Consider the following 16,456-nt stretch of genomic DNA (forward strand, 5'->3'; position numbering starts at 1 on the left):
TGCAGTTTACTCCTGGGGTGCTTGTACTGCAGAGTTGTGTTTTTACTGGAGAAGCACAGCTGACTGGAGTGTCTGTTTTTCTATGCTCTCAGCGCGCTGTGTCTGAGGAAAGCTGGACAGGCCAGCTGGCTGACCGTGGTGCTTGGAACAGGGGCCTGGCCACCACCCCCTGCAGAGCTGGCCGCCCGCTACGACCGTTTCAGAAGCCTTACGTACTCTCCTCGGTATGCCAGGCACAAAAACAGACACACATTAGGCAACATGCTAAGTGGGGAGAGAGAGAGAGAACACACGACGGACTGATGGACAGACACATGCATGACGGGCCCCCCACGGAGGGGCAGTTAAGATTTCGCTCACAGCGACCGGAAGTCAAGGGGCCCACAACCGTGCAGTCTGTCCAACGTACGTGGTCCCAGCTGAGCTGAGCAAGACTGGCCGACCTACCCACCCACCCAAGGAGCTGCTGAAGCCTCCACAGGACCCTAACACAGTCCTGGCTGGTGTGGCTCAGTGGACTGAGCACAGGCTGTGAACCAAAGGGTCACCAGTTCAATTCCCAGTCAGGGCGCACGCCTGGGTTGCTGGCCAGGTCCCCAGTAGGGGGGTTGTGAGAGGCAATCACACAATGATGTTTCTCTCCCTCTCTTCCTCCCTTCCCCTCTTTAAAAATAAATAAATAAATAAATAAAATCTTTTTTAAAAAGACCTTACTAAGGCCTCATCCCTTCCCAGGGGCATTTGGCCGTACCCTCCTCTCGTACCTCGGTTTGCTCGGAGCCCCAGCATGGAGGAGCTTGGCTCTGTTCCTGTTTTATGTCTCCAGCCCCACGACAGCGCCCAGGCCCCCCTCTGCAGGCCACCCTGCCTACCCTCCCACACGCGGAGGTCCCCCAAGCCCCCCACCAGCAAGGGCCCTGCAGGTTCGGACCCCAGGCCTGCTGCCCACTCACCTGTACTGGAAGGGGGCCACGGTGGCCATGGCGGGCGGGCCCTGGGGGTGGACGGAGGAGAAGCTGATGGGCCCCAGTGCTGGTGCAGGGCGTCGGCTCTGCTCAGGGCTGCAGGCTGGGGAGGAGGCCCCTGAAGACCCGGTGACCCCAGAACTGTTGTAGTTTTTGTCTCTTTGATCTTTTCCTGGGCAGTTAGGAGGCTTTGGACCTTCAGGAGTCCCTGGCGCTTGGGTTTCTCCAAGGGAACTCATCCGGGCCGGGCTCCTGCCCCGGGTTTGGCGGACTGGAATCCCTTCCCGGGCCGCCTTCTTCCGCCCCTTCGAGCCCTGTGTCTCCCCTGTTCTTCTGGGCCCTGCCCGGCTGGATGGGGCTGCTCTGGGGAGTGTCCTGGGACTGCCCCATGGGGAGCTGGAGAGGCTCTCAGCACACTCGGCCGATTCCCTCACTGCCCCAGCAGGCTTCGGGGAGCCTCTGCCCCGGGAGGCCTTTGGGGAGGAGCCCCGGGAGGGCCCCGCGGCCTTGCCCAGCCTCGGGGAGGCCGCTCGCTGAGGGCTCAGGGCCAGGCCGGCCTGGCGTGGGCGCAGCTGGGGTGAGGCACCCGGGGTGTGGGTCCGGGTCTGGGAGGCAGCGCGGGGCACCGGGATGGAGGAGCCGCAGTGTGGGCGGCTGGCGGAGCCCACGGTGGCCATCCTGTTCCTGGTCAGCACGGCCGGCGGGGCGGGCTCACGTCCTGGGAGAGAGGGGAGAAAAGACCGTCAGGCGCTGTACCCTGCTGCTGTCCCCAGGTGGGCAAAGAGGACGCTGAGGGCAGGAGACCACAGCACCAGGCTAACACCGGGCTCCTGGGGGTCCCTGCCCGACTCAGGGAACCTCTGTGCCTGCTCAGAACTGTGCCGTGAGGGCCCACGCAGACACAGGTGAGGGCGCGCCGGACCAATGTGGTCAATTCCCCCCAACCCCGACTCAGTTCCTGCCCACCGGTGGAGATGACCCTGCTGCTCACGCCCCGCCCCCCAGACCTGCCCTGGCTCCCTGCATCTACACAGTCCCCGGTCAGCCCACTGCCTGTGCCCCAGCCTTATCTCCACACCTCCCTTCTACCTGCCACATTACCTGGCACCTGGCTGTCCCCCCTGTGGACCCGACTGTGCCTAAAGGTGGGGCGGCCAATCACAATTCCCTGCCCACCTCTCCACCCCAGCCCCCGGCGCCCTCCTGCCACCTGGCTCGCACCAGTCCCTTGTCCTCCTCACAGGCCATCTCTCCCCGCTCCTCCCGCCATCCCGACCTCTCAGTCACCTGGCTCACAGCCCTCCTGATGTACCTCCTGACCTGGCCAGCTGAACTCTGCCGCCCACCGCTCGTCCCAGAGACCCTGTCCCACCTTCAGATCCAGGCAGACGCCCCTGCCCCCTCTCCCACGCCCAGCCCTTCCCTTCCTGACCCTGCCCCATTAATTGCCCATCTCCTGCTGTACCTCAGCTCCCCCTCCCCGCCACGTTAATGAATGAATTGACGTTAATCACTTTCATTTCAAAGGGAATTCGAAGCAGTTTACAAAGACACCAGCAATCGATCCAGACGAACGAAAGAGTTAAGGGCAGAAAGTGCAGCCAGAAAAGAACTTGCAGGGCACAGGCGTAAGTGCTCCCACAGTTCTGTCCTGGGAGAGGCCTTCGGAAGCACCGCCTCACAGAGGGAGTGCTCCCTGGTACCTCTGAGAGCGCGATAGGAGCATCTTTGTATGGATGACAAGCCCTTTCGAGCGGTGCCATTAGTAAACGGAAAGGATCTCTGCGAGAGAGGGAGTTAGTGCCTTTACACGCAGGGAGCGCAACCAAATCAGTATCAAAAGCAAACACCCCTTGGAAGGAAGGGCAAGGGAGTTGGCCAAGAAACTCACACAGAGTAATAAATAAAATTGGTCAGAATGTAACAAATGTAAAAGGCTTTGTTAAAACGCAAGAGATTCCCATTGTGTGATCCAATGTACCACCTTTTAGAAAACGGTGAATACCCAGAATGGGCCTGACACAGGGCGGCAGGCACCCCACCCCCACCCCCGCCGCTGACGTCGGTGAGAACAGGGCCCTCCAGCAGGAGGGTGCCCTCCCAAGGGAAGCAAGGTGGGGCGAATGTGGATGCACAACCCCAGGGGGGCGGCCCAGCGCTGGGTGGGCCTCTGAACTGAGGGGAGCCCACCTGCGGCCACAGCCATGCCCCCTTCTGAGCCGTGGATAAAGCTGTCCAGAGTGCACAGGGTGGGTCAGGGCTGCTGCTGACCATCCCCTGACCATGACTCTGACCTACTGTGAGACATCAGTGGGACCCCTGCGCATGGACGGACTGACTGAGCTGCAGCCAAGATCACCGTGGGAGTTGGGACTCACAGGACTTCGCTGCTGACAGGTGACATGAACTCCCCGAGACAGAACGCTGGACTCTCCACCCACTTCCTCTCCTTTGTGCTGTCGTCCCTGATGGCATTACTGGGGGGACCAAGGCCGCCCCACCCCCCGCAGAGGGACAGGAGACGAAGTTTGCTTCGCTGTCTCCTTCTATCAGCTAACCCTAACCCCAGGTCCGCTACCTGCATCTCTGAAAGTGCCAAGTCGGACTCGAGGCCTGAGGGTGGACCTGCTCAAAGGCTCCTGTGGGCCCAATCTGCTGACCTTGGCCTTCAGCACAGAGCTGGGCCAGGCGCTGACCAGCTGAGCTGACCCAGTGACTTCCCGGGAGAAGGGCTAAGACCACGGACCCACTGCAGCCCCACCTCTGTGACATACGTGTTCCCAAGCTCGGCACATGGCCACCCGGGCCACTTCTGCTTCTCCCCTCAGTACCGGTCCCCACCAAGTCCCAGCGTGGGTACAAAGTCTCATAGACACCCCAGACCAGTCTTCTGGGAGCAACTTCGGTGCGAGAGCCCGGAACTCTCTCCTGGGAGCCGTACTGCCCACCCAGCCTCTTGCTCTGGACCCCCCAGGAGCCCACTCACCGCCATTGTCCTCAATGTGTCCCCAGCTCCCCTGGCTCAGACCCATCTGTCCCTACATCTAGGGTGGGCTGGGTTTTCAGCTAGACAGTGCGGAGGTCCGGCAGCCGCTTCTACCTCACTGGCTGACCCAGCAGACGCAGTGGCCGCTGTCACTCCCCGTCATTTTTTCCGCATAGGAAGAGGCTTTTAAAACAGCCCCATGCTGGGTCACTCGGCTGGGGCCTGCTCTCCCTCCTCCCCAGGTGACAGCACCCCGTCCCAGGAGGAGCCTGGACAGGGAGAGCACTCCCCACACTGGGAAGCTAGGGCAGCAGGAAAGGGGCCCATGGGTGCTCATGTCTCCGCACAGGTCTCAGAAGGGACCCAGCCCAGCCCTGCCCCAGACACTGTAACAGTGTCTCTCCTCATTGAGACGTTGTTTTGCGTCCTCGCAACAATCTTGCAAGGCTGCGTTTAGTATCCTGGTTCCTGGGTCAGGAGACCAAGGATAGGAGGTGGAGGGAGCTGCCCAGGGGAAGCGGCAAGGAAGGTCCGTGGGCCACGCCCACCCGAGGGGTGCCCAGACTCAGGACGCACACCTGGCCTGGCACACAGTGAGGACTCGTCGAGGGCTGTCCTTCGGGTGACAAGGACAGAGCACCCTCCCTTTCAGGTGTCCGCCCCCCAGCCCAGGTGCCCAAGTTACAGGCTGGGCTGCCTGGTGCCCCCCAGAGCCTCCCGTGTGAGGGGGGATCAGAAACCTGTGGCACCCACAGTCCATGCTGGACCTGAAAACACCACTCACTGCCCACCCACAGGAGGGCAGAAAGTGTGGAGCCTCTGACGCAGGAAGAGCAGGGTTCAAGGCCGGCTCTGCTACCTCTTACCGTGAGCTTTACACCAGTTACTGGGCTTTCCTGAGTCCATGGTCCTCACCCGCAACAGGCAGCGTGGGGATTTGTAAAGATTAAAGGAGAGCATGAGGGCGAACACCTAGCACGGTGTCTGGCACATAGTAGGTGCTCAGGAAATGGCAGCATCCTGGCCGGTGTGGCTCAGTGGGTTGGAAGGCTGTCCTGTAATCGAAGGGCTGCAGGTTCAAATTCCAGCCAGGGCAGCTGCTGAGGCTGCGGGTTGGATACCCAGACAGGGTGTGGGCGTGTACGGGAGGCAACCGATCCATCCATGCTTGTCTCTTGCAACAATGTTTCTCTCCCTCCCTCCCTCCCTTCCTCTCTGAAAGCAATGAGAGGATGTTGATGTCCTCGGGTGAGGAAAATAAAACCAAACAACAACAAAAGCCAAGGCAGAAACCACGGGAAGGGGAGGGGCACGGTCAGACACAGCTGGGACGGTCGGGGGGCGGCCGGCCAATGGCAAGGCTGGTACTCAGATGGACGGTCCCGGCCCCTGTCCTGGGGTGCAGCCCTCACCTGCACGTGCCTTCCCTCTGGGACCTGTCTGCTCTCTCTCCTGCCCGGCACCGCTTCGGTTTCGGCCGCAGGTGCGGGCGCAGGCGGGCACTAAGTGCTTTTCCTCTATCTGCTGAGGGCGCCCGCGTGTGGGTGCCATTCCTGTCCTTCCCGTTGGCCGGGCAGGGACTCCAAGCACAGAGAGGCCACATAGCTAGTGGACGGCAGAGCCGAGGTTGGGCCCAGACAGCCTGGCTCCAGCCGTGCCTGAGACAGCTCTGCCCCGCCGCTCACCCTGCAGCCCGAACCCAGGCCTCCCCCGCGCCCCTCCACCCCCAGGCTCCCAGCTTTTCAGCAAGAGCATCCTGGCTCCAGCCCCATCGGGACAAATGCAGGCTACTGGCTCAGTGCTCTGCAAACCCAGAGCCAGGAAGTCTTTTTGGCCCATAAATACTTCATTCCGGCTCAGGTGGTGGCAAGAGCTTAAGCATCAGCTCCCTCAGCTCTGGGGCCGTGTGGGAGGAGAGAGGGAAGGCGGGCACTGTATTCGGGGTCCTTCCCGGGTCTGGAGGGCTTGCCAGGCTGCAGGTCCAGCTGGGGGTCCCGCAGCAGCAGGGCGGGGCGGGTGGGGCACCGTGGTGCTGATGGGACAGCTCCCCCGGCCTGGGCTTGGATGGGCCGTTGGAGCGCATGCACTGGGATGGGCGTCTCCAAAGGTCAGAACAAGGTGCCCACAGCACCAAGAGGTCGGATATGCTTTTTTTTAAAATCTAAGAAAGAAAGAAAATAAATAAAACAAAACAGAAAAGTCTGAAGGTGGGAGTCTGGGTGCAGGGTCCCCTGAGACTGTCGTGGGCCAAATAAATCAGGGCACCTTACTTCTCTTCCCTGGTGCCTCGTTCAGCAGCTTTGAAATGGAGGGGTGGGGGGAGAAAGCTGGCCAAGCGTGGGGAAGGACGAGTGAGTCTGAACTCCAGCACAGGGGCGCGTGGGGTCCAGGACACGGGCCCAGGAGCCAGAGCTGCCCCCTCCCTACTCTCCCCCTCCCCCAGTGCAAACCCAGCTGCTTCCCGGCTGCGGTCCTGAGCAAGTCACAGCTCCTGGGTGTGTTGTGCACACACAGCTTCTTTGCCTCTAATAAGACCCCAATGCGGGGCATTGTGGGGAGACCCCAGGGCTGAGAACAGGGCTGCGGCAGCCACTTCCTGAATGTGTTCCTTCGTGTCCAGCCTCTCATCTCTGCCCGTCGCTCAGGACAGATGAAGGAAGGTCTGAGATGGGGGGGCTGGGAGGAGAAGGAACTGGAGGCTATCCCCTGCCCCAGGCTCTTGGCCTGTCACCCTGGTTCTGGGCTCCAGCGGCTGGCTGGGGGCCGTTCAGCCAGGCTTGGTCCCTGGCAGAGGAAGACAGGACTGGCAGCCAGCAGGCACCTCGGGGTGGGCACCTCGGGGGGCCCAGCAGGAGCAGGGCAGGCTCAGTCCTCCCGCGCCCGCCTGACGGGCTCTTGACTCCGAAAGGGGACTGGGACCATCTGAGAGTGAGCTGCGGGGCTCATCCTCCCCTCCCCCAGAGCGCAGGGCTCGGCCAACACCCTCTGGGGTTCCTTTAGCCTTAAAACGGCGAAGCTTCTCTCTCTGGCCAGACGGCGGTGCGCTCCTGCAAAGCCAAGCCGGGCCTGGCCGCGACCAACGCAGGGAATGGCAAGTAGGTCAGTTTCCTGGCAGAGACAGGACGTCACCGAGCCAGTGCCAAGATGCCACCTGTCCAGCCCAAATGCTGCACCACCCCGTCCCTCACTCTGTGTCCCGGGGACCGTGCCCAGCCCTGAGTCCGTTCTGGCCAGGTCCAGGCTGACAGGCAGGACACCGGTCATCTCAAACAACCTACATCAGAGTGGCTCCTCCAGTTCTTCCCTCAGCACCTGCCCTCCCCGCCTCGCCCCCCATCGAGGCTGGACGTTCTTTCAGCCTCGATCTTCCTGCTAAGAGTCAAGTTGAACCCCTGGTTCTCCACTGGGTGGGGCGGGGGCAGGGTCTGTTTCTCCCGGCCTCTGGCCGCCCACAGAGAAGCGAAGTCGGAGCTCAGGGAGGGGCCCGCCGCTGAAGACCTGGGCTTTGTCAACACACCGTCATGTTCCCCTGATCTGATGCCTGGAAACAGCTCGCTGCCAGTCTCCATGGTTCCTTGTCGATTAGCCAGGAGCAATGATTTAGTGCTAATGAAAATCGATGGTTTAAAGCCATCCCACAAATCGCAGGGGGCTGCCGGCCTCGCTTACGGTTTAAATACCTCCCAGGGTGTCGGGCGGGGGCGGCGTGTAGGCAGCTGTGCACGGCCCCTCCGAGCCACGGCCCCCGGCACCTGCACCCGCTCTGGGTGCTCCCAGCAGGCAGGGGCCCTCCTGTCAGGCCTGGGAGCCCGGGATCTAAATCACGGGGTGCGATGCCCAGGCCCCTGGGGACGTGCTCCGAAGTCTGTCTTCCCATCACTCCCTCTCTCTCCCTCACTACTTCCTCCTGGCCGGGATCACCAGAGGTCTGGCTTCCCCAGCAATAGCTCAGACTCCAGATGGTCCCCCGAGCTGGCGGGTGGGGGTGGGGCAGGAGTCAGCGAGCCTTAGGGGTGGGGGCTCATTGCAGACGGAGAAACCGGAGCCTGAGTGGACCCCCAGGCAGCTGGCCAGATGACCAGCCTCCGAGCCGACCTGTCAGCTACATCTCGCTCACACTTTATTATTACTTTTCTCCCCCAAAGTGAGTCGTCCAGCGTTCTTCCTGGATGGTTTTCCCAGCCAGGTGGATGGAGGAGGGGTCGCTCCACAAGACCTGCGAACTTCCCAGGCCCCCAAGTCCAGGGTTATCCGGCAGGGATGGGAGGTGTTGGGGGTCTCTGGGCTGGAACGCCCTGCCCCCATGTCCAAGAGAGCTGGCCTCTGGGTCTGCCTGTAAGCCCAGCTGTGAGGCTGGGCTGTGAGGTGTGGACCCCACCGCCGGCCAGGTCAGTGCAGCAGCAGGCTGGCTACACAGGCCACGACCTTGACCTTCACCAAAGACTCAGAGTGCATGATGGGGGCTTGGGGGGGCAGGGTGGGAGGCAGGAGCTGGTGTTGGTGGTCTTGAACAAGAAACAGAGCCCCGAGGCCCTGCTGTGCCCCCAGAAGAGGGGTTTCCAGCATGTGGCCCTTGCCTTCCGAGGGTCCAGGCCACATGTGCAGGTAGATGGCTCCCAGGTGCTTATCCATAGGGTTTCTTCCTTTTTTCAGTCCTTCACTTTTTCTGAGATCTCCCCCTGATTTTCTCATCCTAGGGGCAGCCCTGCAGTCCCCTGGCAAACACCTGCCAGGCCCTTGGGGACTGTGGCTGGAAGAGCCACCTGCCGTCCGGGGCTCCTTCCCTCTTTCCCCCTCAGGTGCCCTCCAGGCCTCGGGAGCAGGAAGGCCAAGTTCAGGGAAGGGGTGCAGAGGTGCCCAGACCAGCTGACACCTGCAGCCAGCTGACCGGGGAAATCTCACCCCCAAGGGCCCTGGGCCCACAGTCTTGCGCCCCTGCCCGTGGCCTTATCCCTTCCCTGATGCTGCCTGGTTCAGACTCAGCCTGGCCTGGACACACCCCTACCTGTGTCCCACTGGAAAACGCTCTCCATTCCCAAGCTCGGGCCACCATGGAAAAATCCTCTCTTGTCCACTGCCTTCTGGAACTTTCCCATGGAAACTGACGAGTGGCCCATCCCACGTTATCTAAACGAACACCCGTGGCCTCATCCGTGGTCCTGGCCGGAGTGTCCCCAAGCCAGAACCTCTGTCCCTACATGCAGACCGTGACCCCCCTGACCCGTTGTCTCCTGAACTTGGTCCAGGCTGCTCATGAGACCCCTGCGGACCAGCAGAGCGTGTGAGCGGCTGCTGGAAAAACGGCACGATGTCCTCAGATACACTGCGCCTTCCCTCCCACCACCACCGAACTCCCCCCCCTTCTTTTGGCAGTACCTGTTGTCATGGAGACGCTAACACAATGGGGCAGGTAGGAAGCCTGTTGCCTGGCAACAAGATGCCGGAGGTACAGGATTGGCTGCGGAGGGCTGAACCAGCAGCAAGGATGAGGAGAGGAAGGAGGAACACCCTCGGGGCACAGGCTGGGAGAGAGGCGGAGACCCTCCGGATGCGGAAAACAAACCAGAACCAGAGGAGGGACTCACCCGGCCAGGCCGGGTACCTGCTGCGACACCCTCAGTGCAAACACGGAGCAGAACAAACACAGGGACCTGTTTTCATAGCTGTGTTTGCAGAGCGGCAGGGCAGAGCGGGTCAGGTAGAAAGAGGCTGAGAGCAGCAGACCCGGAAGATTCTGTGGGAGACGGGCATGGGGGAAAGAGCCCACTCCCTGATCTGGGACCCCGCCCAACCACAGCCCCTCCAGCTCCGGGTTTCCCCTCCGTAAGGTGGGGACACGGTGTGCCTCTCCCGCAGGGAGCAGGGCGCACAGCTCAGGGAGAGGTGGACAAGCGGCCACGGCCGTTGGCCTTCAGTGTGGCCCTGACCACCACGGTGATGACCAGAGGTGAAGGGCTGTGTGGCGGCTCGGGAGGAGCCCTGTTCCCGCTGCCTGGGCCTCTCCAGGTCTTGGGACACATCTGCAACATGGGGACCCTAATCCCTCACCCTGAGCGCCACCTCTGACCAGGAGGGTCCGTTCCAGTCACCACACCCTGAGCACCTTGAGGTGTCCTGCAAACAAGCGCCCCCACTCCCAGCGTCCCACCTGCGGGTGCTGCACCGGGGCCTCTCCCAATCCTCCTTCAAGCAAGGGGCGCATCCGGTGTGCCTGGGTGCCCTGCCCGCACCCATGGGTGACTCTGGAGGAGATACTGAGAGAGAGAATGATGCAGGCCCGGGGAAGACATAATTTTGCCAAAATGAGGACTTCGTCACGAGAAGCAAAAGGCAGCAGAGGTGGACGGCCCCCAACCACCGCCTCTGCGCCCTTCACAGTGAGGCAGCCATGCCACGCTGGGACCCTGCAGGAGGCACCGGGTCACAGAAGAAGAAAACTCAGGGGCAGGCCCGACCTAGGTGACCACGGGGCAGGTGGAACTTTGGCAAACTCCCGGAGGCGTCCCAGGAAAGAGACACCCTAAGTCCTTCGGGGCTCAGGGAGTCCAGGGGATGGTCTCTGCCGTCTAGCCCACCGCCGCCCTGCAGCAGTTTTCCGTCGAGTCCTTCTCGGCCTGTCTCCAGAGTGACGCACCTGGCCGAGAAGGTGACGGTCTCCTCGCTGGAGGTCCCTGTGGGGCCTGGGAGGAGGCAGAGGGCAGGGGTTCGGGCAGACCCTGTGTCATCCCTCGACACCCCAGCGCTGGCCCCGCACACTCCAAACCAGAGGCAGTTTCACAGCTGACATTTCTAGGGACGTCAGCAGATGTCCGGGCAGCCGGGACCATCCTCAAGGGAGGGGGCGGCGTGAGTGGGGCTGTCGGGCAGGAAGAGCTGCCCCTGGGGAGCGGCTGGCCTGGAGCACCCCTCCCTGGGGACCCTTTCTCCGGAGCTCAGAAGGCCCAGCTCTGCAGCCCCGGCCCGAAGGGCACCGAGTGTTCGGGGTAACAGGAGCTGCAGAGAAGAGCTGGCTGCAGCTTCGAGAACACGGGGTTCCGTTAGGACTGAGGGGGCCCAGTTCTTTTTGTCCGGCTCTGGGAGGAAGCACAACGTGTATCCTTCCAGCAGCTGGAGAGATTTAGGGGAGCCGGTCGGGGGGCAGTCCCCTGACACTCCTGACAGCTTGGTGTCGGGTAGTTTTTAATTCGGGGCCCTTGAAGGTGGACTCTGGAAACCATTCCCTGCAGGGGGTCGGGGCAGGGTGGGAGTGAGACACACAGGTGGGCTCACCTTGAGGTGCTGGCGTGGGGCTTGGTGAGCTCCAAAGAGCTGACTGATGGAAAGGGGTGCTGGCTGAGGGCTCCCCTGCTTGGATGAGCTTTAAGTGTATCTGCTTTAAGTCCCGGCTCCCCATGTCAGGTCTTATTTAAACCATGTGTAGCCTGCTGAAAACGCTGTGAAGGCCCCTCCACTTGGGTCACTTCCCAGAGCCAGAAGGGACGGTGACCACTGGGGCTTTAATCTGTCTAGAAAGAGGAACAGAGGGATGCAGGCTTCCTGATGGTTTCTGCAGAGGCCTGAGGAGGGGCCACCTGGGGAGGCGGGGGACAAAGCTCCAGAGCCGACCAACCACAGGCAGGAACCCGTCAGGGGCTGGGGGCTGCTGGCCCAGGACCAATGGGACCCCAGGGCTCTCCCTGGGGGGGGCGCTCTAGGCTCCTGCCCTGGACTGGGGATCAGGCTCCGAAGTGTGTGAGCCTCACTGGTCTCGAGTTTCCTGACTCGTCTCTGTCTGGTTTTGGTTCCTCCCTCCAGCTTTAAAAAAATAAATAAAGTTTCTATTTTCGAGTTATTTTAGATGTACAGCAAAGTCGCAAAGAGAGCACCACATCCCGATATACCCTCCCCTGCTTCCCCGGTGCTACGGTTTTACGTCATGTGAGCACCTCTGTGGAAACAAAGAAGCTGGCCTGGGCATGTCGTCGGCCAGAACCGGCAGCCTGAGGGGTTGGCGTCACCAGCGTCCACTGACCTCCTTCCTCTGTTCCGGGCTCGGATCCCAAACCCAGTACCGTCTCAGATCCAACGTCCTTCGGCAAATGGCAGCCGGTCCCCACCACGCCGCACCCTGTGCGCCCAGGTGTCCTCAGAGCCGCACCGTTCTGGGCAAGAATGAAGGGACGAGACAGCTTCCCGGAGACACACCTGGAGGACCCTGCTTCGGCCTCTGGAGCCCACTCGGCGCTACTAAGGCTTTCAGGGACGACCGTGGGGCCTCTGTCCCCAGGAACCCCAAGAACAAGGCGCCCTGCGCTGGCCGCCCCAGCCCCCAGGACAGACGACCCGGCCTCAGCTGCCCCCAGCGCAGGGCCCAAGCAGGCCGCTGACGTCATAGCACAGAGCGCGTGGTGATGGATGGCAGGGAAAGCGGAGCTGAGACGAGGCTGCGTCTCAGCAGAATTGTTTCCAAATAAAGTGTTATTTTCTCCCCTCTCAAGCTCTCCCCGGAGGTGACGCTGCCACTTAAAAGCTGCTAAATCGCTCTCCTTGTTTACGACAGACACCTTCCCCTCCTCCCCGTCCCTGGGCTGCTTTTATAACAGTTACGTGACGAAGCCTCAGAGCAGGCGAGGGCCCCTGCCCGGTGGGCCCCCTCCTCGTCGGGGGGGGGGCTTGTGGAAGCGGCTCTGGGTTCCCAGGGATGCAGATCAGTGGAGAGATGCCCCCAGGACGTGGGCATCAGAGCCACAAGCCCTGAACTGGCTGGCTGGCCACCACAAATGCGGAGCTGCCAGAGGTCTACCCCCTGTCAACTCGCTTTGTGCTCTGTAGCCTAAGAGGGGGACAAGGAACGACACCCAGGGGCTGGGTGCAGGGCGGAGGCCCACCAGCGAGAGGCTGGTGAACCTGAGGCCCATCCCACAGCGCAGGTCAACGGGAGGGAGGCCCCAGGGCTTCGCAGGTAAGAACGAAGCCTTTGTTCTCCGTCCCCATGAAAACTGGCCTTGGAGGAGGAAGCCCCCTTCCAGCTGGAAGGGTCAGGGTCAGGGCGGATACAGGAATGGATGAGGTGAGGAACCCGGGCGTGTGAGCCAGGAAAGCCCTCCTCGGTGGGAGCCACTGCAGTGGGCCTGCCCTGGCCAGGCCGAGCCCAGGCGGGGAGGCCAGCAGGCGGACACCCCCAGAGCTTCCAGAAATGTTTTCTGGAAGGCGGGTGCCTCTTGATTCTGATGCCCCACCTGCCCGGGGGACGGGCCGAGATTCCATGTCCTCAGCAGGGCCCTGCCAGCTCCAGGGTTTGCCACAGAACAAGACAGCACCTCCCGCCAGGGACCTGTCCCCGAGCAGAAGAATCGGCGCGTGCTGCAGCCCTAGCAGGCCCTGACAGTCACAACGTGACAACGAGGCGACTGTCCCTGCTGCCACCTCCCTGAGGTCCATCCCGCTCCTTCCGCTACAGGGGGCGGCGTTGATGCAGGGTGGACCGAGGTTCAGAGAGGGTGAGAGATTGTCTGGATCACAAAGCCACCAGCTGGCCGGAAGCCCCGTCCCTGACTCCGGGCCCCGGTGTCCTCTCGGCCTCTTGGACCCGTGGTCCGGCCATTTCTCCTGAGCGCCAAGCGCTGTCCCGCCCTCGCTGTTTCTGGTCAGCTGCTCTCCAGACCCCACGCCGGCCGGTCCCCACACAGCGTTTCTGCACCGAGGCCAGAAGCCCTGGCCAGACTGAGGTCTGACTGTGACTCTCCCGTGTAATGAAATCAGGCTTCTGGGGGGGTCCCGGAGGCCCTCCTGCATGTGGCTCCCCCCTGCCTCAGGGAGAGTCACCAAACAGCTTCTTGGGTGTCCGCACACTGGCGGCTTCAAGCCTTTCTTTCCAGTTCGTTTCTAGTCATCCTAGGTGCTCAGCTCAGATGTTCAGATATCACCACCTGCAGGAAGGCCTCCCTGATCTTCTGGGGGGAGCCAAGTGGCCCCTGAGTACCCGCAGCTCTGGCTTCCCAGGCTCCATGTCTCCTCAGCCCCTCTCCCAAGCGGCCCTCCTGAAGAACACAGTCTCCCTGGGCCTGGACCCCTGGCACCTGCTACAGTGCCTCACGGGTCACACATGCTCCATGGAGGCTGAGCCATCCCACGCCCCGGCACCCTGGGGGGACGGGGGGGGTGGGGGTGAGGTGTGGGCAGGCAGGAGGTGGCACACCAGGGGAGGAGGAGGAGGAGGAAATGAACCACAGCTGGCCAGGAAGCATCCACACTAAACAGGAAGCAGGTGGAAGGCTGGGCAGAGCTTCCGGAGGGTGGGAGGGGGAGGACTGACCTCAGCCCAGGGCATTGGGAGGGGGCAGGGCAGGCACCTGCCTGAGTCCCACACTAAGGAACGGGGTGGGTGTGGCTTAGCCTTCCTCCCTGTGCCCTGCAGCACATCTGATGCCAGCGAGGCCCAAGCTGCTGGGGACAGGGCCTGGAGGCAGCTGGACCAGTGGGTTAACGCCTGGAGGGGGAGAATGCTGGTCAGGAAGGACGTGGCTCGGGCGGCAGGAGGGACGTCCTGGTGGCAGGCGCGCAGTGACCACTGAGGGGGTGCGGGGGTGCTGCTCATGTCAGTGAGCTGGAACTCCTCCCCAGGGGAGAGGCCTCAGGTCTCCCAGGCCCGCCCACTCACAGCGACTGCGCGCACAGCGGCCCCAGTGGCCCCCACCTGTCCCGTGGCTGCCTCAGATGGCCAGAGGCCGGTAAGGTCTGGAGAGGCAGGGCTAGGTGTGTGGAGGTCAGAAAGAGACTCAGCGTCCCCCCACCCCATCTTGGGGCTGACCCTCTAAGCCGGTCTCTCTGTGCCTGGAGCAGAGGGGGGGTGAGCACAGAGGGCTCCCCGGGACAGCCGCCATCCCTGTCCCCAGAGGCCTTCTCAGGCCCAGCTGGTTTCAGCAGGTTCCCGCGCTGGACAGCTCCCAGCTCCCCGCGCCAGGGCCCCCAGGCTGGCGCCGCCTTCCCACCAGGACCTGCCTGCGAGGCTGGAGGCCCCCTGCATGGAGACAGAGTCCCCAGAGGCCCAGCCAGGAAGAGGGGGGACAATATGACTAAGAGGGGACACAGCCCCAGGCTTAGATGGCAGGGTCTGGGAGAGACCACCCATGAAACCGCGGTCCTCACTGGACACACTCCAGGCCCGAGAGCAGAGCTGGGGGCTTCGAGGTGCGGCTGACCCCCCATCCCGCTGGCCGTGGTCCCTTCTGCGCCGTTCTTCCGTGAACCTCCATGCTGCCACCTGGGCCACAGGGCTGGCATTTAAGCCTCCCTCAGGTTCCCCACCAGGTCCCACTGGCCTCCCTGCCACTCCTCCTGGGGCGGGCCTGAGGAACACAACACCAACACCCCCTCCTCCAGGAAGCCTTCGGGGTCAGGCCCCATCCTTCCACCATGAGCCCGACTCACCGACTGTCCCCTCACCATCATTCAGTGGGAGAACTGAGCAAGCTGTGGCCTACAGAGCACCAGCCCGGAAATTGGGGGACCCCGGCTCTCGCCCCAGCACTGCCACCCAGGTCTGTGGTCTAGGGGAGTCCTGTCTGCCCCTGGGCCTGGTTCCCGAGCAACCCACGGTGGGGTTGGGCTGGGCGCCCTCTCCGCTCCAGGCCGGGGGTGCTGGATACATTCTGCTGGTTCTTTGAGCCTGTCCCTCGCATCTGGGGGGACTGTGCTATCCCCTGTTCCACAGGGGGTCCCAATAGCAGATGGGGGGATGCATGTGGGAGTGGAGAGGACAGGGAAAGGGGCGGCAGGTGGAGATTTTGAACATTCAAGTCCAAACCAAGAGTTTGCCTCCGGATTCCCACCCCAGGGGCTCTGCAGGCGGGCCGGGGTTGAGAGGGCGAGGCGGGGCTCCGTCACAGCCTGCCCCCCTACAGCTTAGCCTGACGTGGCCCCAGGCCCTGAGCCTGGTGGCCCACACTGGGGGGTGGCACTTTGCTCTTTGGGGCGGAGCAGGACATGCAGCCCAGAGCTTGGGGGACGAAGGCCCGGCCCTGTGGCTTTCAGGTGCTGTCATCCCAGTGTGGGGCCCTGTCCCTTCCCTTCTCCACCTGGTGACTCAGCTTTCTCACATTGCCAGACTTCCTGTGGGGGTGGGGCACCGAGAGGGAAGTGCTTGGGAGGGAGAAGCAGGGAGCAGGATCTGAGGCCAACGGAGGCCTCGCACCTGGGTTGTGACCAGGGTGGGGCCAGGCTCTCCCTCCCTCCCTCCCAGAGCCAGCAGCAGGCTGCAGAGTTGCGCCGATTTGCATACATCTGCATATATTTGCGTATGCGCATCTCCCAGTCCACCCTCCCTCCTTCGGCCAAGGGCAAGGGCCCAGGCTGGACTGGCTCGGAAGCCTGGAGCAAACGGCCCTCTCCCTCCTCACCTCTGGACAGAGGCCGCTGGGCACAAACCTCCGTGTCTGACAGACCTGTCCCTCACTGCAAAGGGGTGACCACTTCCCCAGCCCCCTCCTCTGCCCCTTCTCTCCCCAGAACCCGGGGTCCTGGGAGT

The 16,456-nt window shown here is 62.6% G+C and overlaps 1 protein-coding gene across 4 annotated transcripts in view; it reads right to left on the reverse strand.

Moving 5' to 3' along the window:
* The window catches only part of NAV1 (neuron navigator 1), a 138,342-nt gene that overhangs the window by 101,121 nt on the left and 20,765 nt on the right, over positions 1-16,456 (reverse strand). For all 4 annotated transcript variants that reach the window (XM_053912830.2, XM_053912829.2, XM_053912828.2 and 1 more), the window contains exon 2: positions 954-1,683. In XM_053912830.2, the coding sequence (XP_053768805.1) occupies positions 954-1,642 (689 nt within the window). In that variant the 5' untranslated portion in view covers positions 1,643-1,683. The remainder of the gene's footprint in view (positions 1-953; positions 1,684-16,456) is intronic.

The sequence above is a fragment of the Desmodus rotundus genome, chromosome 10 (genome assembly GCF_022682495.2).
Source record: "Desmodus rotundus isolate HL8 chromosome 10, HLdesRot8A.1, whole genome shotgun sequence".
NCBI lineage: Eukaryota > Metazoa > Chordata > Mammalia > Chiroptera > Phyllostomidae > Desmodus > Desmodus rotundus.